The 20,849-nt window shown below is 54.9% G+C and overlaps 2 protein-coding genes across 2 annotated transcripts in view; one reads left to right on the top strand and one right to left on the bottom strand.

Moving 5' to 3' along the window:
- SLC5A10 (solute carrier family 5 member 10) overlaps positions 1-20,849 on the bottom strand; it is a 30,944-nt gene that overhangs the window by 5,830 nt on the left and 4,265 nt on the right. The window contains 4 exon segments of the mRNA XM_019620570.2: positions 13,476-13,611; positions 14,498-14,703; positions 17,487-17,567; positions 18,596-18,701. Of these exon segments, the coding sequence (XP_019476115.1) occupies positions 13,476-13,611; positions 14,498-14,703; positions 17,487-17,567; positions 18,596-18,701 (529 nt within the window).
- Positions 1,429-15,063, top strand: FAM83G (family with sequence similarity 83 member G). The gene is made up of 5 exons (XM_010719559.3): positions 1,429-2,473; positions 6,217-6,384; positions 9,871-9,995; positions 10,724-12,158; positions 14,042-15,063. The coding sequence occupies exons 1-5, from the start codon at positions 1,979-1,981 to the stop codon at positions 14,423-14,425; spliced, it is 2,607 nt and encodes an 868-aa protein (XP_010717861.1). The 5' UTR covers positions 1,429-1,978; the 3' UTR covers positions 14,426-15,063.

Here is a 20,849-nt window from a genome sequence, read left to right as displayed (position 1 = left end):
AGTTGGAGATGGGAAATTAATTAGGAGCTTGTAATTAATGCTTCCCACTGTGGCCAGGAAAAGCCTGGTGTGGGCTGTACGGCTGCGGCGGTTCTGGGGATGATGAAGCTGGGATATGGAATGGCTCTGCCTGGCCAAGGGAACCGGGACATGGGGACAGCGGGGACTGATGCGTTCAGCCACAGTGACCCCTTCCTGCAAGAGGCAGACAGTTAAAGTCTGCCAGCTCTTTTCCTGCGGTGGGGAAATCAGAGGAGCAAGCTGGTATGCAGGAAAAATATATCAAGTGTGCACTCAAATAACAAGTTCATCCACCCCTGAGCTCAGTGCAATGGTGTCAGTAAAGAGAGATTTAAGGAAGAGAGGAGGAAAAGCACAGCTGCAGCACTGAGCCTCGATGGCAGCTGTCACAGCATGGTCCCAGTGCGACACCAGTTTCCGATTCCATCAGTTCCACCATGCAATAAATCCTAATCACACAAACCCCTCCAAAGAGGCTGCAGATCTCCTTGCACTTTGACCACCACACAAGCACAGGGCAGATGAAGCTGAGTACATCACAGAGTGACTCAGGTTGGAAAAGACCCCCAAGATCCCCATCCCACCGTGCCCACTGCCCACATCCCTCAGTGCCACATCTCCACAGTTCTGGAGCACCTCCAGGGACGGTGACCCCACCACTCCCTGAGCAGCAGTGCCAGTGCCTGACCGCTCCTCTAGGAGAAGAAACTGTTCCTAGCATCCCACCTGAACCTCCTCCAGGAGGAGCTGAGAGAGGACGAGGAGATAAATCCCTGCAAGGACAAAAGGAGACGCAAGGTTGGTGCCCAGCACCCTGCACGCCTCGCTCCAGCGCAAGGCCCTTTGCTGCTTTGCCCTGAGGATGCTGACTCAAGCGGGGCTCTCATTTACACGGCCGCAGATCCAGACCAACTGCACCCAAGCGGCTCAGCGAGACGCAGCCCGTGGCGTTTTCCTTTCTAACATCTGATCCCAATTCACGAAATTCTCCTTTGCCCAGAAGCTCCGCGATCGCCGCCTGGCCAACGCAGGGGGGGGATTTTTAATCTATCTCCCAGTTCATATCACACCCTGCCAGTGCAGTGCCGAGTCCCTGCCACAAACCCCACACCCAGCAGAGCCCTCCCCGCAATTCCGACCCTCTCCCAGCAGCGCGGGGCTGCTACATGCGGTGCAGGAGGGCTCAACACGGGGCACAGCCACTTCTTTCTCCAAAAACAAGTGCCATCCCAGCAGGCACAAAAAGAAAGAGGGGATTTCAGGGCAGAGCGGGCTTTTCGGAGGAGCTCTCGGGGTCCCAGCGAGCAGCGCCGGCTGAAAGAGTTAATGGCCGAGCGAAGCTGGGAATGTGCAGGCAGCATGTGACCGCAGGTGGGGCAGGGCGGAGCGATGAATCACTCCTTTGCTTTTCCTCTTTTCACTTCTTGCTGTTACCTGTCCGACCCGGCACAGCGTGCGGGCGGCAGCCGGGAGTGACTCGCGGAGATGCCGAAGAGTTCGGCACAGACGCTGTCGGGCACCGAACGCACCGCCGAGCCGCTGCCCAACCGGGACCCGGCCGATGTTTGGGCCGAGAAACTCCGCTTCGAGCACACTTTGTGAAGCTGTTTCTTTTCCTTTGTTTCTTTTCCTTTTTTCTTTTGTTTTGCTTTCTCGCTGCGTTGAAAGAGAGGAGGATGAGCGCAGTGCGTAGCCGGAGGTAGAGCAGGCCGTGTGTGTGTGTGTGTGTGCACGGGGCCGAGCTCTGCCCTGCCCGCAGCAGGAACCCACGTCCTCCTCCCGGCACAGCCCAGCGTGGCAGGAGCCGGCCGAGCAGGGAGCCGCGTCCCCGGCTGCACATTGAACCGGGGTGGGCGAAGCAAAACCGGTCGCCTTTGTAAAGACTGGGGAGGAATTGACTCAGTATTTACTGCCGGAGAAGTTCCCTTGGTGGAGGGACGCGGCGTGTGCCGTCGCCATGGCTTTCTCCCAGGTGCAGTGCCTGGATGACAGCCACGTCAACTGGAGGTCCAGCGAGTCCAAGCCCGAGTTCTTCTACAGCGAGGAGCAGCGCCTGGCCCTGGAGGCCTTGGCCGCCCGCGGCCCCGATGCCTTCTACGAGGTCCTGAAGAAGGAGAACATCCGGGACTTCCTCTCCGAGCTGGAGCTCAAGAAGATCCTGGACACTCTGGAGACGTATGACCCCGGCTCCGAGTACATCCCGCGCCACGGCAGCAGCACAGCGGGGAGCGAAGGCGACCACAACAGCCAAGGGGACGAGCAGGAGGTGGCCCCGTCCCTGGAGTACTGGCCGCAGAGGTCCGACCGCTCCATCCCACAGCTGGACCTCGGCTGGCCCGAGACCATCGCCTACCGCGGGGTGACCCGCGCCACTGTCTACATGCAGCCGCCCATCGAGGGCCAGGCTCACATCAAGGAGGTGGTGCGGAAGATGATCTGCCAGGCTCAGAAGGTGAGGCGCCGCCGGTGGGGTGGGGATGGCCGCGGGATGTCCCACTGAGGATGGATCCCAAAGTCCTGCTCAGCCAGGTGGTCCCTGTCCTCTGCTCGGGCCGAGGCATCGGGGTCGGTTATTTGGGTTTTTCCGTGTTCCTTCAGAATAACCAATATTCAGTCATCAGTTTTTGCTGAAGACGATGCTGTTGGTCTGGTCTAACACCCTCTGGGAGCAACATGACCCTTTCCGTGGCCGTGTCGCTCATCTCAGAGTCTCCACAGGGAAGAAAAATTGGTCCCAACTGTCCCATGGTCACTCTTCCCAGAGCACAGTGCAACTGCATGCAGCAGCATGCTGGAACTAGAGGGGCCAAACTCAGCCCTGGAACAAAGTGGCAAAGCCTCAGGTCTTGCACTGGTGTAGGAATCAATTCCAGCTGCAGAGTGGCACCTTGCTCTGTGTCAGCCCTATCCTGGCTGTAGAAGAAAAGCATTAGGAGAAGCGCTGCAGGCTTGGGTTGAGGCTTGTCCTCCTCACGGCAGCAAACCAGGACAGAGATTTGGGGCAGATGAACAGTAGAGTCAGGCTGATGTCATGGGCAGGAGGACAATGGAAGGAGGACATGCTGGCAAGCCTTGAAGGCCACCAGCAGTGGTGGACAGAAGCCACTGGAACTCCCAGTGACCCAGCCCTGGCAAGGAAGCACAGTGGGGCTGGTGCCCATTAGTTTAGTGATGATGGTGGTTGAACCGTAAAGAAATTCAGTTCAGAGAGAGCAGCACCCAACATCGGGGGTGTTCCAGCAGGAAAATGGGCAGACCCCAGGCGACAGGCTGGGGATGCATTAGGAGGCATGGATCCCAGCAAGCCCAGCACTGGGCACTCACAAAAGTCAAGGTGCTCTGTCCTTACCTGCAGTGTTTTCCTGCCATAGGGCATTGTGGTGAGCCATGTCCTTACGGCATGATAGGGCAAGGCTGAAGCCAGAGCCTCACACATGGAATGGAGGGTGAGGAGACCTCTCCCATCACAAACAATGTCTCATCTTTGGCTCTTTCCAGCTGCCTCTGCCCCAGCTTTGCAGCTCCTGCCCGGCTCTGCTTGCTCATTGCTTCCCCTACGCCGGCAGCACCTTGTGAGTCACCCAGCCCTGAGTCAGGGCCGGCACCATCCCCACCTCCCCTGGCTGCATCTCCAAGCTGCAGGGATGCAATTCCCTGTGAGTGGGGCCGGGGAGGAAGGAGGGGAGTTGACGGGGGGGAAGCAAAGAAGGAGCTAATTAGGGTTCAGCAGATGTGCTCCTCCAGCCCTTCCACTCCATTTAGAACCCCACAGCTGAACCCAGAGTCACACTGCAAAGCCCAGGTGGCTGTCCCAGAGGATGATCAGAGATGTTGTCATATGCCAACGCATGGACTGTGAACACAGCAGGGAGAGCAAAGGCCATCCAGCTGAGCAAGGCCCCTTGGATGGTGAGGTTGGGCCCACGGATGTGCACGAACAAAGCCAAGTGCTGCCGCGTTCAGAGCTTTACTCTGCCAAGAGGCAAATGCGGGCGAGCTGAAGCAGGGCTGCACACGATCTGCTCCTCATTGTGGGAAGGAAGGGGGGAGCAGACAGGCGGGATCCCAACACCACGGCCGTGCTCTACTGGCACATCCCCAGTTCTGTGGCCAAGGATGCAGCACAGAGCTGGGCATCCCGGCACGCCACGTCCCCATGGCCATTGCCCCCTATGCTGTCCCCTGGGCTGCTCAGCTCACAGCACTGTTGGGGAGGAAGAGCAGCCTCCTCTCTTCTTCCTCACTGCATCTCAACTCTCTCTGACCAGAAATGAGGCTGAACACACCTCAGCACAGAGCCACCGGAGACACCACGAGCCTGACCTCTCTGCGCTTGAGGTTCCCATTTGGGATCGCGGTGCTTTAATTGCCCTCTGCAACTTCCAGCAAAGGTTGGGAGGCCCTATTAATTACTGTTTACAAAACCTTCTGCTGTTCCTGGATGAAAGGTTCGACGAGAGAGAGCAATTATTGGTGTTCCTTGTCCCATCTCTCCCTCTTCCCAACACGCTTCCTCTAATTGTGCATTGGTGCCTGCCTAATTTATTGAGTGCCCACATGGTGCGCCCCAAAAGTTATTATCTGATGATTCAGAGTGACTTAAGAAAGAGCTGCAATTTCCTCTATAAAGCATGATCCTGCAGTCTGGGCACTCATCAAAGCGGCTCAGAAGGATCCAACATTGCCTGCCCTGTGCCCGAGGGGATGCAGTGCTCACGGTGTTGGCACCTCCGCTGTGTCCCACAGATCTCAGCAACTCTGGGAGCCCAGGAAGAAAAGTAAAGGATCGCCCAATGGGCACGGGGAGCATCCAGCATTAGATCCAAGTCCCATATCTTCTCCTCCTTCTGGATGAATGGCAAAGGGATAAGCAAGCTTCCCATCACGATGCAGCAGCAAAGGGCTTTGGATACGGTGACATCAGTGTCCCCTGCCTGTATCTCAACCATGCACCATTCTGTCTGCAGTGCCTCATCCACAGTGGGAAAACACCCCAAAACAGGGGCCAGCCCCTGCTAAGCACACTGCCAAGCACTGTCCCACACTGCAGCAAAGCGCCTTTTTACCTTTCCTTCCCCTTCAAAGCACTTTTCCCATTAGAGCCCCCAGTGCGGAGTTGTCGCTCTGCCCACAGCGCCGGTTTTGCCAGAAAGTCCTGCAATTACCATTTGCTGGTGACTGCCATCAGCCCCGATTTGCAAGCATGCCAAAGATAGAATGAGGCACGCAGGGACGTGACCAGAGCCACAGAGAGCACCAATGTCTGTGATGGAGCACATCTGCCACCAAACCCATCCCGAGCCCCCAGTGCATCACCTGCTTTCCAGTTTCCTCACTGATGTGGGGAGGATTTGTCTTTTCATGGTGAAGCCCATCAGGAGGTGCTTGGGGAGGATAGATGTGAATTCTGCTGAAAGCAGGAAGGTGCCCATAGGATGAAGGCTGGCAGAACTATGAGGTCCCCTCTTGGTTCCGCAGCACCAAAATGCTCGAGTGCAGTGGGTGGCACGGGATGGGGAGGGGACACACAGCTTTGTTCCTTGTGCAGCCGCCTGCTGAAGAGGAAAGGAAGAGCCAGCAGAGTCCTAATGTATGATTCCCTTCATAATTAGAGCTCTCCACCTCCTGTGGCACTAATTAAAAGACAGTGCAGTGCTCAGAGTGGCCCAGGCTGGACGTGCCCAACTGTGCAAGCAGCCAGCACACTCTTTGGTCCGTTCTGTCCCCTGTGTCATCCTGCAGTGTGCCCTGAGATGGGGGCTCTGGAGTCCCCCAGCATGACACGATGATACACCAGTGCCCCAGTGCATCTCTAATGGCTGTGTCCACCCTGTGCAGGAGGAGGAGGCAGAGATGGCTGCAGGGCCATTGCCCCATCCTGTGCTGCCCTGCAGTGCCACAGCCAATGCCACCTCCTGGAAAACAAAACCTGTGGGTGTGGGGTGACCTTTGGTGCCACTCCCAGTGCCAGATGGTGCATCTTTCCATCATGTGCAGGATGTACCTCAGCCACAGTGGCAAACATCCCAGATACAAAGGCAGCTCTGTGACAGTGACAAAGCCATTGTCACTGCATGGGGACGGAAGTGCTGCCATCGCAGCTCTGTTCTGCATTTGCACAGCACAGGTGTTGTATATCGTGCCAGGTGCTGTTACCAGTGAGGTGTGCACTCATCTCTCTCCTCCTCTCTGCAGGTCATTGCTGTGGTCATGGACATGTTCACTGATGTCGACATCTTCAAGGACCTCCTGGATGCGGGCTTCAAGAGGAAAGTGGGTGTCTACATCATTTTGGATGAGACCAACGTGAAGCACTTCCTCCAAATGTGCGAGCGAGCGCAAATGCACACCGGGCACCTGAAGGTAAGGGCAGTCCTCAATCTCAGCAGCAAAGCTGGGCTCTGCTGAGATTGATTTGAGTGGGATATGGCCACGGGACATAGGACAAATGGCTCCCCTGCCTCCAGGGAGGCATAGCCTGCTTGGCCAAAAGGCAGTGGGGAAATTGGCCTGATTCCTTCTGAAAGTGCTGTGAGAGCTCCTGAAGGGCCAGGAGCAATTCTTGCCCCGTGCTACAGTCCCAGAGCAGTATTAGAGGAGTTAGGTCCATCTGTCCCATAGCTGATACCCACATCTAGGATGGAGAAGAAGAGCAGGTGGAAGATGAGAACATGGGTCTCCACATGGCAGAGCAGAATAGAGGGAGGCTCTGAGCCATCCCTGTCCTACTGTCACTGCTGTGGTGCTCTGTGCAGGCAGGGGACACTGCAAAGCACACAAGTGAATCACTGAGGTTGGAAAAGATCTCTCTCAGATCCCCAAGCTCAACCCCAACCCATCACACCATGCTCATAACCATGTCCCTCAGTGCCACATCTCCACAGCTCTGGAACACCTCCAAGGATGGTGACCCCACCACCTCCCTGGCAGCAGTGCAGTTTCTGACCACTCTTTTGGAGGAGAAATTGTTCCTAATATCCAATCTGAACCTCTCCATGAAGGAGCTGGAGAGGAGAGGGAGAGAAATCCCTGCATGGTGCATGAGTCCATTGGGTGTAGGAAAACAGAACGATATAGGCAATGCCTTGCAGTTCAGGGCTCTGTCCCTTGGCCTTAAGTGCCCAAATCTGCACCCTAGAAGCAGGACAGGGCAGACAGAGCACACTGCAGCTAGAGGCACGCGACTCAGCTTTGTGCAGATTTCCCCTGTACAGACTGTGCCTCGGTGAGATAAGCAGAGCAAGCAGAGAGCACTTTGCACACAGTGCAGGAGGTTGGGGTTACTATTTAACCCAGCCCTAAGGGTAACACACTGTGTGTTACCCGTTTTACCTCACAGCAAACCAGAGCATGGCCCCACACTCCGTGCGTGAGAGCACAACCCAGCACCACACTCCAAGAGGGACGAGGGACAGGAAGGGCCACAGGAGCACGTCCCCCAGTGCTGGGACAGGGTGGCAATGGGACGCTGCTCCATCCCTGTGTTCTCAACACTGCAGCACCCCACAGTTTCACTTTCGGGCCGCAGACTCCGCTCCCAGTCTCCACGCCTGCAGCCCAGCACATGGGCAATGCTCTCCACCTGACGTCACCAGGCTGTGCTGTGCCAAGCAGCTTCGCCTGGACATGCTCCTTTCAAATTTGCTTACGGTGAGGGCAGAGAGCGAGCTGAGCAGGAACACGTTCCAGCCACGTCATGGCACTGCCAGCAAGAGGGAGGTTAGCACACAGACATGATGCTGTGCCAGTTCTGGGGACCCGCGCCCCACAGGAGGGGACACTGCAGTGGCATTCACAGTGCACCCATCCAGCCAGGTCTTACACCTTCCCCATCCAATGAGTCCAAAAGCTCTGTGTAATTGCTGCTCAAGACAATTAAACCAGCTAAGCTTCCCTATGCTGTTACTTGCAGCCCAGAGAGGGCTCTGCTCCCAGACCAGAAAAGCCAGCGCTGACGCACGCCACGCTCTCAGGCATTGGCTGCCTGCTGGCAGGACTGGAAAAGCAGGAGAACATCTGCAGAGCTCGGCAAAAGTCTGGAAGTGGTGATTTGCCACATATTGCTTGTCACAAGCAATTTGCCGGGATGGTATTCAGCAAGGCAGGAGGCAGTGAGGAAACTAGGGCAGTGGCTGGGAGCTGCTGTGTAAGCCAGGAGATGCTAACGAAACGAACGTCGTTATCTCGGTGCCTTCTGTGCTGTGCAATTAGTGAGGAGGCTTGGGCAAGGCTGTCCTGCGTTGAGCAAGGGTGAGTGCTTGTGGTGTGATTCAACCCCGCTCGGAGCTGCTCTCTGGCTCGGCAGCCAGGCACACGCTCGCTCCACGCTCATTTTGGAAGAGATAAAATAAACAGATCTTACCCAACTGCGGCAAGGGGAAGGCCGAGGCAGCCGGCAGCCTGCTGCCAGGAGCTTTGTTTTCCTGGGTGTTACCCAAGAAAAATGCAGGCTGTTTCTTGCCTTTGTGTACAGATTGGGCTGAGAGTAAGAAGGCAGCACCGTGAGGATGCTAGGCATGGGGACATCACTCTGATGTGACCCTCCTGTACCCATTCCCACACCAACCATAGACTCCATTGAACCACTCAGATTGGAAGAGACCTCCAAAATCCCCAAGCACAACCCCACCACATCCCACCATGCCCTCTGATCACGTCCCTCATCACCACATCTCCACAGTTCTGGAACACCTCCAGAGATGGTGACCCCACTATTCCCTGGGCAGCAGTGCCAGTGTCTGACTGCTCTTTGGGAGAAGAAATTCTTCCTAATATCCAACCTGAGCCTCTCCCGACTCAATTTAAAGCCATCACCTTTGGTCCTATCACTGTTACCTGGGAGAAGAAGCTGGTCCCCACCTTAATACAATCTCCTTTCAGACTAAACTTGAATGTGCCAGTTCAGTCCTATGCTCACAGTGGTTCAAAGGCCACCAGCTGCCTGCAGCCAGGCACCGGAGTCTCAGCACTAGGCAAAAATGACAAAGCTCCAAAAAAAAAAAATCAAATGCACAAAAAATACCCAAACTTCTCCAGACAGCACATAAAACTTGCCTGGAAACCTGGTGAGGAGCTCCAAACAAAGAAATGAAGGGCATGACCTAACAATGACACGGTGCCTTTAACAAGAGCATAACCACCATCCCAGCAGAACAGGAGGAATGAGAGTGCTCTTACAAAAAAGTACGTTATCACCATCCAAGGGAGTCCACTCTATTGGGCCTGGACCCATGTCCTCACAGCTCCTTTCCCAATGCTGCCCCACTGCTTTGCCTCACCCACTCTTAATACCAAGGTGAGATGCTTAGATTTAGAAGCAGAGAAGGGAAGACCACTGACACTGGACCTACATGCACTGTGCTGAGGTCAGCACTGTCTCCTAGAAAAACACCAGTACATCTCCCAGGGGGTAGGAGGAGAAGAACCACCTCCTGCATGGTGCCCTTCGCACAGATCATAGGAGATGGAAAGTGTTTGGCAGCATGATCACACACTGTTTACCCATGGTTGTGGGCAGAGTGAGTTCAAGAGGTAGAAAACGCTGTTGGACACCATGGGGAAAGCAGGAAATTCTTGGCGCCAGGTCTCTGGTTCACTGCACAGCCCTGGGCAAGTTATTTTATCTCCTCATCGCTGAGGTCTCCTGCAAGCAGACTGCGAGGAGCGCTGCCCACTGCTCAGTGGGGTTGGGAAACAACCACAGGGCTCTGAACGTCAGCTCTTCATGGCTCGGTGTGGGGCTGGAGCGAGCTCCAAGTGGGGCAGAGGCACAGCGGGGAGGTGGCAGTGTGAGGACATCAGTGCTGGTCTCAGCATTGCCTGCTCACAGCTCCTCGCCTTTGCTTTCAGAACCTCCGCGTCCGCAGCACAGGGGGGACAGAGTTCTTCACACGCTCAGCAACCAAGTTCAAAGGGGCTTTGGCCCAGAAGTTCATGTTTGTGGATGGAGATCGGGCCATGTGTGGATCCTACAGGTAACGGCGGTGTCCCCTCTCACCTGCCCCATAGAGCTGATGTCAAAGGACCCACGTGGTCCTGTCCCAGCCTTGCTCCCCAAGTCCTAACTTAAAGGATCACATCACTAGGGAAGCCTAACTTCATTCTAAGGCCACCCCATGGCCAGGACTGGGGCAGTGGTGGGACACAATGATGTTGATGCACAACACCATGCACTGGGAACAACAGGAGTTCTGAGGCCCAGCCAGCCCCAGTTCTGCACTGACCTCAGATTTTCCTGTTGAACATTTACAACCCCAAGTGTTTTCCAACTTGTCCAAATAAAAGCTAGTTTTGGTTGAAAGAGTTGGTGTTTTCAGCTCTAAAAGACATGTTTCATAAACATGAAAAATGGAACATTTCCTATGTTCTGGCCACAACAAAAAACAGACTTGTTTACAAGTCCCTTTTCTTAACTAACCTAAACTGAGAAAGAAGCAGCCAACACTAAAATGAAAAACTAGATTACCCACACTAAAAAAAAATTGTATTTTAATTCAAATTCCTGACTTCAAGCCTTCATTCCCATTTGGGAAATCCCATTTGGGATTAGAGCTTCTTATTAATCCCATTATTGTTAATTTTTATGGTAAAATTATGTCCTCACTAGCACTATTAACCCCTCCCCCCCCGGGAAAAGCCAGGGTTGGCAAGAGGTGCGTTGTGTACCAACAAGCGCTCAGCTTCCAACACCTTTCCATTCCAGCTTCACCTGGTCTGCAGCAAGAACGGATCGGAATGTCATCACAGTGCTCTCAGGTCAAGTGGTGGAGGCGTTTGACAAGCAGTTCCAGGAGCTGTACCTCATGTCCAAGGGGGTGAGCCTCAAATCCATCTCCATGGGCATGGAGCCCGAACCCGAGCCTGTAACACTGCCTTCCGTTGTGCCAGTGACCCCTGCCAACGCCATGGTGAAGAAGCTGATAAACCCCAAATACGCCCTGGTGAAGGCTAAGAGTGCAGACCAGATCAGCAAGACTTCATCCGAGAACCAGGACAAAACACAGAAGGTGGAAAACAAAGGCAAAGGGCTGCACGAGGGCCAAGCAGGAGACAGGCACGGCGAGGCGGCAGACCTCTCCCTGCTCATACACCCCGGCCTCCTGAACCTGGAGAAAGCCAACATGTTTGACTACCTGCCCACCTGGGTTGAGCCCGACCCAGAGCCTGGGAGCGAAGTCTTGGGGTACATCAATATCATTGACCCCAAGATAAAGAATGTGAAGCTCTCACAAATGAACCGCATCAAAGTCTGCGACGTCTCCCAGGCCAGCGCCCAGCACCGGCAGATGCTGAAGAACAGGGAGCTGGAAGCCAAGAAGATCTCAACCCAAGAGCCACCTCTGCTGTCCCCCTGCCAGAGGCAGACCCCACAGATCCCCACAGAAGCTCCTGTGGCACTGGCCACCAGCCCCATTGAAGGCAGTGGCTGGATGACAAAGCAAGTGGGAACATCAGCCGCTCAACCGCTGAGCCACCACTTGAAGCCACCTGAGGAGACACCTGAGGAAGCCAAGCCCCCAGTTCCAAAGCCAAGGACTGTTCCTGCTGGCAGCCTTGCAACCAAAGCCACCACACCGTGTGACGGCAACAGCGCCCCAGAGGGTGACATCCAGCCACCGCTGGCTGACCATGTGGATGCGAGACAGGAACCAAAGGAGAACCCCAACAGAGCTTCACCAGACAGCTGCCACCTCCCAGTGGTGGGGCCACAGGAGGACAAGGGTCCTCCTTGTGCCCACAATGGGCTGGAAGAGGAGGAGGAGGAAGAGGAGGAGGAGTATATCACTCTCAGTGACCAGGAGAGCTGCTCCAGCAGCTCTGCTGACCACAGTTACCGCCGCTCCAATGCCTCCTCCATTTCAGATGAGTACTTTGAGGTGAGGGAACGCTACGGGCCGCTGCGGCGAACCAACTCGGATGTCACTCACAATGGAGAGTTCGTGCCCATCCAGAGGAAGCTCAGTGACCCCCACATCAGTCGAGGAACTTTCCTCAGCCCCCTGGGGAGCCTCCCATCCCTCAAGCACGTCCGCGTGGAGGACATGGCCAAGAGGAGGAGCAACGCAGTAGAGATCAGGTGTGTGCTGCCCCGCACCATCTTGGACGGCAACGGCTCCTACCCCACCAGTGCCACACAGGTAAGCCATCCGTGAGCTTCACCGCACTAAATATCCTAGTCTAGCCTCAGTTCATTGGGTCACAGAATCATAAGATCATTAAAATTGAAAAAAAACACTAAGACCATCAAATCCAACTGTCAATCCACCCCCACCATGCCCACCAAAGCACGTGTCTAAACAGAATCGCAGAACCATTAAGGTTAGAAAAGACCTCTCAGATCACCAAACCCAACCCACCTCACTATGCCCACTAACCACATCTCTAAGTGTCACATACCCATGGTTCTGGATCACCTCTAGGGATGGTGAGTCCACCGCTTCCCTGGTCAGTGCATTTTCTTATATCCAATCTAAATCTCCCCTTTTATCACCACAGCAGTTGCAGGAGGTGCTGGTGCCCAGAGGGATGGTGCCCATGCCATAGCTACCCGGGAGTGCTCAGGGAAGGGCTGGATAAAAGGAAGGCTTTCTGGAATTAAAGAGCAACATGTGGCACGGGGCTGTGCCCAGAGCTCTATCCCATCACCCAACAGCAGTGGCACCGCTCTGTGAGACAGCCTATGCATGCAGGCGTGTCCCTCCCCGCCTTGTTTTCTAGCTCCTTACACTTTGATTAGCATCAAAGCAAAGCGCACGGACACATAATGAGGTGGAGCAGCACAGCAGGGCTGGCAGCTGCCGCGGGCAAGCAATGCCGTCAGCAGCACCCAAGGAGCCAGGGTTCCATGAACCAGGCAGGAGGACAGCCCTGCTGCTCATGTCACTGATGCCACCGGGGGTGACCCCAGCTGAGCCGCCAGGTCCATCTAATCTGTGCTTACAGGGAATTGAGGGTAGTGGTCCAGAGTCCGCCCACCACTCCCTGCCCAGGGCTTTGCTCCAGCATTCAAGCCCTCACTGCGCTGCTCAAAGCGCTCAGGTACCTTCATGTTCCTGCAATAACTTGTCCAGGCCTTTTTGTGAGAGATAATTGAGGTGCTGCCAGAACCAGGAAAGCCAGTGCTCAGCTGATGGAAACGTGCAGGGAATAGTTTCTCCTATGCGTAATAACAATAAACAGAGCCGTCCTTGGTTAGCTCTGTAGAAACCTCTCATCTGAGGTTGGAGAGCAACAACAGCACAATGAGGATGGCCCATCCATGGGCCCCAGCGAGGCCTTTTCTTGGGAATTCTGCAGTTTTCCACAGCTGCCTACTGCTGTTTGTCCTCCCATCTTGAACAGTGTAGGTATCTCCCACCATCAGTGCCACCACAAGTTTTCATTTTGGGTCCCTTCACTCTTGCACCCAATCTCAGTGGTTTCTGCTCGGTGCCCGGCCAAACGCCTGCCCTTACCTGGGAATAGGACCCTGCTGATCATGCCTGGCATGATGATGACAAACAGGGGCAGCATCTTCAGGTAGCTGGCCAAGATGGAGCCGGCCTTGGCATGGCTCAGGCTCCTTGCAGAGAGTGACCGCTGCACAATGACCTGCAGAGAGCCAGGGACATGGCTGAGTCACCAATGTGTCCCCCCCAGTGTCAGCCTCCCCTCTGCTGACTGCATCCCCAGCATCCCAAATGCTGGTTCTGTTGGGTGTAGGCCCCCATCCCACAGCCACGTACACATATGTCCATAGTGCTGGTTGGGTTTCTCTCCAGTTCACTGAGTGGTTTGGGTTATGGGGGCCCACAACCACTCTGAGCCCCATCCCTTAGGGACCCGCACCTCCACACACCGGGAGGGAGGTGTTTTTGTTCAGGGAGTGAGCAGCACAGCAGCACAGTGAAAACATTTAGGCACAGGACTGCACCAAGCAGCTGATGGAGTTGTCCATGAGGACTATGAGTATGTAGGGGAACAGCATCCTTGTGACAATCACAGATCATATTTTGCTCTTTTTCTGCTCTTTAACAAACAGGGCACGCACATCTACCGCTACCGCCCCAGGAACCTCACAGGCAGGGAGCAAGGCAAGGAGCCCTCCTGCTCCCCACCGTGTGAGAAACCCCCCGGGGCCAGCAAGCACCGAAGGGACAGCACCGAGCCCAAAAAGACCATTGCAGGCAGCCAGCCCTACTGGCAGGGCAAAGCCTTCAGCCCCAGTAAGCCGAGGGCAGCAAGGAAAGCCCTGAGCTCTCTGCCCGAGAGCCAGAAGGCAGCTGAGGAGATGAGGACACCGCTCGGCATCCCACTCTCCAAACTGTCCCAGTCCAAGCACCTTAAGAACAAAGTCATGGCAGCTCCAGGTGCTACCGACTCCAAGAAGAAGCCCCCCGAGCCCACCAGCCAGAAGGAGCAGTAGGAGTGGATGCAGGTGGATGGACTGCAGGCAATGCTCTGCCATGCGGGGCAGGGGAATCTTGTTTACATTTACCTGGTCGGTGCACCAGTACCACGTGGCCATGATGGACAGCCCAAACGTCATCCCTGTCCAGGGCAGATCTCCAGAGATTGGGTCTCGGAAGAGGTGCATGGCATCCGCTCTGGGCAGGTGGCAGGTCGTGTTGGGAACGATCTTGGATGGCACAGCTTTTAGATAGGCCTCTTCCAGGTTGGAGTAACCTCCGATCGCATTAAAAGCTGGAAGGCACCGTTGGGGCAGGCTGGTCGGAGGCTGTCTGGTTGCCTCCAGGATCAGTCAGAAAAACACTTGAGAACTCGTTACTGAGAGCTGCTGCCCCCTCCTTGGCCCCCTTCCCACAGAGGGAGGCTCGCGCGCTATTATATTTTATTTTAGTTATTTAAGAGACTCTTCTATCACCATTTTGCACAGCATGTCCCATTGCAGCCCGCCCTCCCTTAGAAGGGTGACCCACGTCTGGGACAAAAGGGACCAACGCCTCTTTTGACTTCGTACTGTAAAAGCAAGCTGTTATTAAAGCTCCCTGCTCCTAGAGTATGGGAAACACACCTAGAACCATTAAAATTGAAGATTAGGTACCTTTGACTTGACTCACTGTAGCCCAAGGTGCCTTGGTGCAGGTATCCACCCAACATAGAAGCATTTTCTACCCCTGTGAGCGTTCCCCTTGCACAGCCCCATCTTTAATCAGCCTCCAGCCAAAATTCCCAACAAATCGCCCCTCTTCACGGCGCTTTTCCCAGGAATTGGGATCCTCCTCTTGAGCCCTGCTGAGGGTGACGTGCCATGAGCAAGCCCCAGCACGTGCAGCTCCGAGCCCTGCACAGCTGCCTTGGATCCCATCCTGCCCAGACAGCCCCGGGCTCTGCCTCAGCCCCAACACCTCCCTGTTCCAGAGGGGCTCGGGATGAACCCTGCTTGCAGCTGCTCCATGCCAATGGCAGAATTCGGGAGTCCTGGGGAATCAGAGGCACCGTTTTCAGGAGAGCTTTTGGGACCCCAATTGGGCTTATGGAGGAGGATCATTCAGCTACCCATGGTGAGGAGGGGTTTCACCGAGGGCTGGAGGAGCTCTTGGCACCAAGCAGGGGCTGCTCCTACAGAACAAGGTTTTCCCTCCTGCTCAGATGCAGTTTTGGATGCAGGGAAGAGGAACGCTTTGCAGAACAGCAAAACAGATCAGGCTCAAAGCGAGACCCAGAGCGTCCCTGGTTGGTACCTCCCACTCCACGCATCCTTCCCAGTCATGGGCAGTATCTGCCTCCTGCAAATGCCCATTCCCCATACACCCTTCCAGGATGGTACCCTCTCTGCAAAGTGGCCACTTTCAGCACCAACCCATAAGCCCTGGTCCTGTCCTCCTGCCCTGAGGCATCTGGGGCACTGTCACCCCATTACCCTCTTTTTCAAAACACTCCCCAGTATTGCACAGGAAGTGCACATTCACAACCCTCTCCTGCTCTTATGAAAGCTGTGCTGGCTCCTCTCCAGCGCGTGGTTTATCCAGGCACCGGCTACTCCCAAGCTTTGCATGGGCGTTGGGCATCAACAAAAGCTCTCCAGAGGCAGAGGCTGAGTGCTGAAAGCAGAGATTCGCGCCCGGGGGTGCGGACCTGCTCCCTTTCCAAAGGTGTCAACCGACAAGTCGCAACACCTACGCCTGCTCACACGGAAGAGTGAGGCAAGGAAGGCAGTGCAGCAAGGAATCAGCCTGCAGATGTAGGGCTGCAGTGGGAGCAGTGCTCCTCCAATGGGCAAGATGTCCCACCCCTGGAAGCAAAGTGCCACTGATGAGTGCAGTGTCCCTGTGCTCAGTACCAAGGGGACTCAGCAAGGCTGTACGACAGTGCTGGTGCTGAGCCACTGCCAAACAGCCCCAGCAGTCCTCTGGACTTTAGCGTATGTAATCTCTCCATGCATACTCATCTTCTGCTAGGTGCGAACAATAGCATCCGCACACCCCTTCTGCCCCCCATGGGGAGAGTGGTCACAGGCTGGCAGATGAGCAAAGCCTGCATTGCTTTGTCTGCCACAGTCTAAAGATACAAAAAGGGCAAAACCACGGAGAGGATCCTTTATGATCTGCTGGAGGTGGCAGCCCTTGGAGGATGTGAGCCTGCAGGCTCTCCCAAGACTGAGCAGCAGCTGCATGGCCAGCAGGCTCCTTTTGATCCCCTGGATCAGCCACTCTCCCAACACTACCACCTCCCTGCACACACCTTGCTAAGCAGGTTAGCACGTCTGGAGCCATGTTGCTGCCGCTGGGCATTTTCCAGCCATGCCTTGCTGCCCTCCTTTTGCCACCCAAGAGCACAAGGGAAAGCCTCAGAGGACCTGTGGGCAATTAGCACTTCAGACAGAAGTGCGATTAGCGATACCCAAGCACCTGGTCTGACGTGTGGGCTGTGGTGTGGAGCAGTTGGGGCAGCTCCTCTGCCTGGCACAGGTCCTCACTTCTGCTGGGGTATCTATTGTTACTGATACCTCTCTCAGTAGGGGAGGGCTTCCTCTCTTTCCTCCCTTCTGTAAAGTGAAGCCTCAGCTGCCTGTCCTTTCACTTGTTTGCACATCATCTTGCTGCAGACCTGCTCTGCTGCTGTCCCACTGCAGGACACCTGGATGGGCTCTTTCATCTCAGGATCTGGGCATCCTGCTTCCCAAATACCAACCTTTGGCACCGGGACCTAAGCTGTACCCAGCTGAGAAGCGATGCCCAAGCTTCAGTCAAACACTGGAACGAGCTCTCGGACAGTGGGGACCTGAGGACAGCCAAGAGGTCACCAGCACTGGAGAAAGCCCACAAAAAGAACCAGCAGGATGCCATTCCCACAAAGAATGGCACAGGGAGGAAATGCATCAGCAAGGGGACACAGGTAGACCACAGACTTCCCTTAGGTGACTGCTGCTGTTCGGCCACCAAATTTCTCAGGCTGAGTCTTTTTATTGATCTGGGACTGTCCAAGCAGGGCAGGCGGGGCACAGCGGTCCTCCCAGCTCCTACCTCTCACTGCCAGCATGACGGCTCCGAGGACCATGATGAGCGTCTGCAGAGCATCGGTGTAGATGACGGCCGCCAGCCCCCCTGCAAAGAGCAAAGCTTTGTGAGCACCCACGGGTTGTATGGGTTGTACAGCCCCAGTTCACTCCCCACGCACACAAAGAAGTAGCGGACCTAGAGAAAATGGGTTTCAACCCGTTCCAACCCAAGTCCCTGATTCATCCCCAACCAGCACCTGCCCAGCCATGCCTGCGATCTGCTCAGGACTGGGGTGACGCAGCGAGCACACCTCTGCCTGGCACGCACCGGAATGCCTCGCTGCACAGTGAGCCTCGTGGACAGGGAAAAACCAATGTGGGATTTGCTCAAAACCGGAGTCTTGCAAAATCCACCACGTTTTGGATATAATTACATCATTTCCCTATTTTGATGGCTGGGAAAAGATACCAGGGGAGGATTTACTTCTGGGCATCTCCACTGGAGCTACCAGGGAAGGGAATGTCCCAGCTTAAATAAAAGCTGGAATAATATCCTGGGAAGGATCATTGGTTCTGCAGTGCAAGAGTGGGACTACAAGCTGGGGGCTCCCCATTTCCATCTCCAATTCCTCATATCCCCAAATCACAAAGGAAAGGCACCAACTGGTGTTGCACAGAAACTGTCCCAACGTGGGAACACGCTCAGGATGTGTTCCCTGCAGCTGGGCAGGAGAATGGCAGCGAGTTGCACTGCAGGCAGAGCAGGTGGGAAACGGGTTAGGCAAAGGGCTCTCAGATTTTAGCTGCCTCAGTAATGGTTCTGTAATAGGAGAAGCGCTGATTAGAGCTGATTACAAATATAGGTGCACACACAAGAAAGCATTTAGCTATGAGACAGAGGAGGAGCGAGTGATTACAAAAGCAGAGTTGTAATGACAAAGGAGAGCTCACACCCAAGTCATTGCTGGAGCTGAGGCTCAGAAGGATGCATAGCAAGTGCTGGGTGGCACAGGGAACAGCAGCCCCATGAGCTGTGTCTGGAGCAATATCAGCCCCAAGAGCACACAGAGAAAAGTAAAATAGGAGTGCAAGTGGCGTGGTTCAACCGAAGAAGCCAAATGGCGAGCAGCCTACCTGCGATGGTGTAGAGCCCTGTCACCAGCAGCATCAGGACGGTGGAGAGGTAGAGGTCCCAGCCCAGGCAGACTTGCACAAACAGAGCCCCTGAGTACAGGTCAGTCTGCATGGAGACAAGGAGTGTGGCTATAGAGTGCCACAGCCTTGGGAACAACACGGGTTGTGAGCGGTGCACTGTCCCTCACAGGTTAAGGCCTAACCTGGCAATGCCCTCCTCCCCAGCTGGCATCTCACCATGCTTCCTGCAGAGTCCTGGAGATGGGCACCTGGTGCCACCTGGGGGCTGCACCCCTCCTGGCATCCAGCACCTTTGGGTGCTCCTACCTGGTGCAGCCATGCCTGTCCCAGGTGAGCCCACACAGTTAGGCATAACACTAACTAAATCACAAATCAACCAACCAGAAGAGCATTTGCACCACGAGCTTGAGGATCCCAGTTCCATGATATTTGCACCAGACTTTCCACCACTGTTCCTTCCAGCACCCCAAAGGAGATGCTACATGTCCTTGGTGGCACTCAGGCCTGGCCATATCTCCAGGAGAGCCCTCAAGAGCACCAAGAGGAAATTCACCCCAATAAGTCCTGCTGAAGTGGAACCAACCCAGTGGCAACTATGCCAAAACCTCCAGCAGCAGCTCTTCTTTCAGAGATGCCTGCCACCCCAAATGGGATCCTGCTACAGTCTGATATCACAGATACACCCAAGTAGCCCTACAGGAGGAGAACTACGTCATCTCCACACTGCAAGCTTCAGCTACAAGGCAGAAAAGACCCAACCAAGGGCCTCCAGCCATCTCCTCCCAGTGCAATAGTCACAGAACCATGGAATGGTTGGGTTGGAAAGGACCTTAAAGATCATAGAACCATAGAACCACTGCATGGTCAGTTGGAAGAGACCTCACTGCTCCAACCCCTGCCATGGGCTGGCTGCCTTCCACCACATCAGGCTGCAGAGGCACCACCCACAGCCTTGGGCACTTCCAGGGATGAACAAGAAGCAGAGCCCCAGAGCTCAGATGCGAAGGCTCAGCCCTGGAGAAGACATTTCATAACCTGGGCTTTCTCAATGCCAAAGCATTTTTGCAGTCGTCTGCAAATGAGTCTAAGCTTTTGCTATGAGGAAGCAGAGGGATCCCCACCTCCCTTCCTCATAATGTTGCTACGGTGGGAAAAAATAAAAGCACATGTGACTGAGTTGTTAATAAAACATCCCAAATACAAAAACAAGCTAATTAAAACCAGGCATGACCTATTCATAAAACAAGTCCTTTCAACTGTGAAAGGAGAGCAGAAACCTTTGAAGTCAGGCTCCTAATCCGATGAGATCCCTGCCTCTGCCAATGACCTCACATGGAAACCCGTTCTTACCCAACACCACCAATGCCTTCCTGAGGGGAGCCGCTGGCAAAGCCTGAGCCTGGGCAGAACGGGTTACATGGGACACAGAGGAATCTCCAGGGCTCTCCAATAAGTTCGTGCAAAGCTTCATCTATTCCTAGCTAAGGGAAATGGAATCTCTCAGCTGGGCTTTGGGCTGCTCCAACCACAGAGGGTTGGGGACCCGCAAATGGGGAGGAGGGAGAGTGGTGTCCCCGGCCCACAACAGAGGCATTGGAGCAGTGGTGACAGTCCCATTGCCCTGAGCTTCACACAGCACCAGGGAGAGGACGCACATAACACCACCTAGCATATCACCCCAACTGTTGCATAGGTTCACCATGGGTGGTGCCAGATGCCAGGTAACCCTGGTCAGGTTGATCCCTCTTCTATGGGGTCCTGTGTGGCTTAGTGGTCGCAGGAAGCTCAGCAGCACAAAGAAAGCATGGCACAGGCTGAGCAACAGCACAGGCAAGCTATGAGGTGGGACCAGAGGTGTGTGAGCTGAGCATCTCCGTGGCAGAGCACACTGCTTTGGTGAAAGGGGAGGTGTTGTGTGATCAGCTGGAGAGACCCCAATACAAGCATTCTATAAATTCAGATCACCAAGATAGATACTGAACTGTCTCCCTCCCTGGGAACCATGGGAACAGGGAAGAGGAATGAGCCCGTTGACAAGTTCCCAGGCATTAGGACAACCAGGGAATAATGGGTATCATTGCCCCAACTTGCGAACCGGACAGATGCTGCCACCTGTCCCAGTGGGAGCGGCAGGCAGAGCTGGGCGAGTCCCAGCACTTCCATCAGGACATAAAGGGACCGAGGGCTGGGGATGAGCAGGCGAGGATACTTCTGCATGGCTGAGAGCAGCAGA

The sequence above is a fragment of the Meleagris gallopavo genome, chromosome 16 (genome assembly GCF_000146605.3).
Source record: "Meleagris gallopavo isolate NT-WF06-2002-E0010 breed Aviagen turkey brand Nicholas breeding stock chromosome 16, Turkey_5.1, whole genome shotgun sequence".
Classification (NCBI taxonomy): Eukaryota; Metazoa; Chordata; class Aves; order Galliformes; family Phasianidae; genus Meleagris; species Meleagris gallopavo.
Note: the sequence above shows the minus strand (reverse complement) of the source record. Positions and strands in the feature narration are given on the sequence as shown.

Excerpts from the sequence above, each read along its gene's own strand:
- FAM83G (XM_010719559.3), top strand. The coding sequence starts at position 1,979 with ATGGCTTTCTCCCAGGTGCAGTGCCTGGATGACAGCCACGTCAACTGG. Across the intron at positions 2,474-6,216 it reads TGATCTGCCAGGCTCAGAAG|GTCATTGCTGTGGTCATGGA; the intron begins GTGAGGCGCCGC and ends TCCTCTCTGCAG. Across the intron at positions 12,159-14,041 it reads ACCCCACCAGTGCCACACAG|GGCACGCACATCTACCGCTA; the intron begins GTAAGCCATCCG and ends TTTAACAAACAG.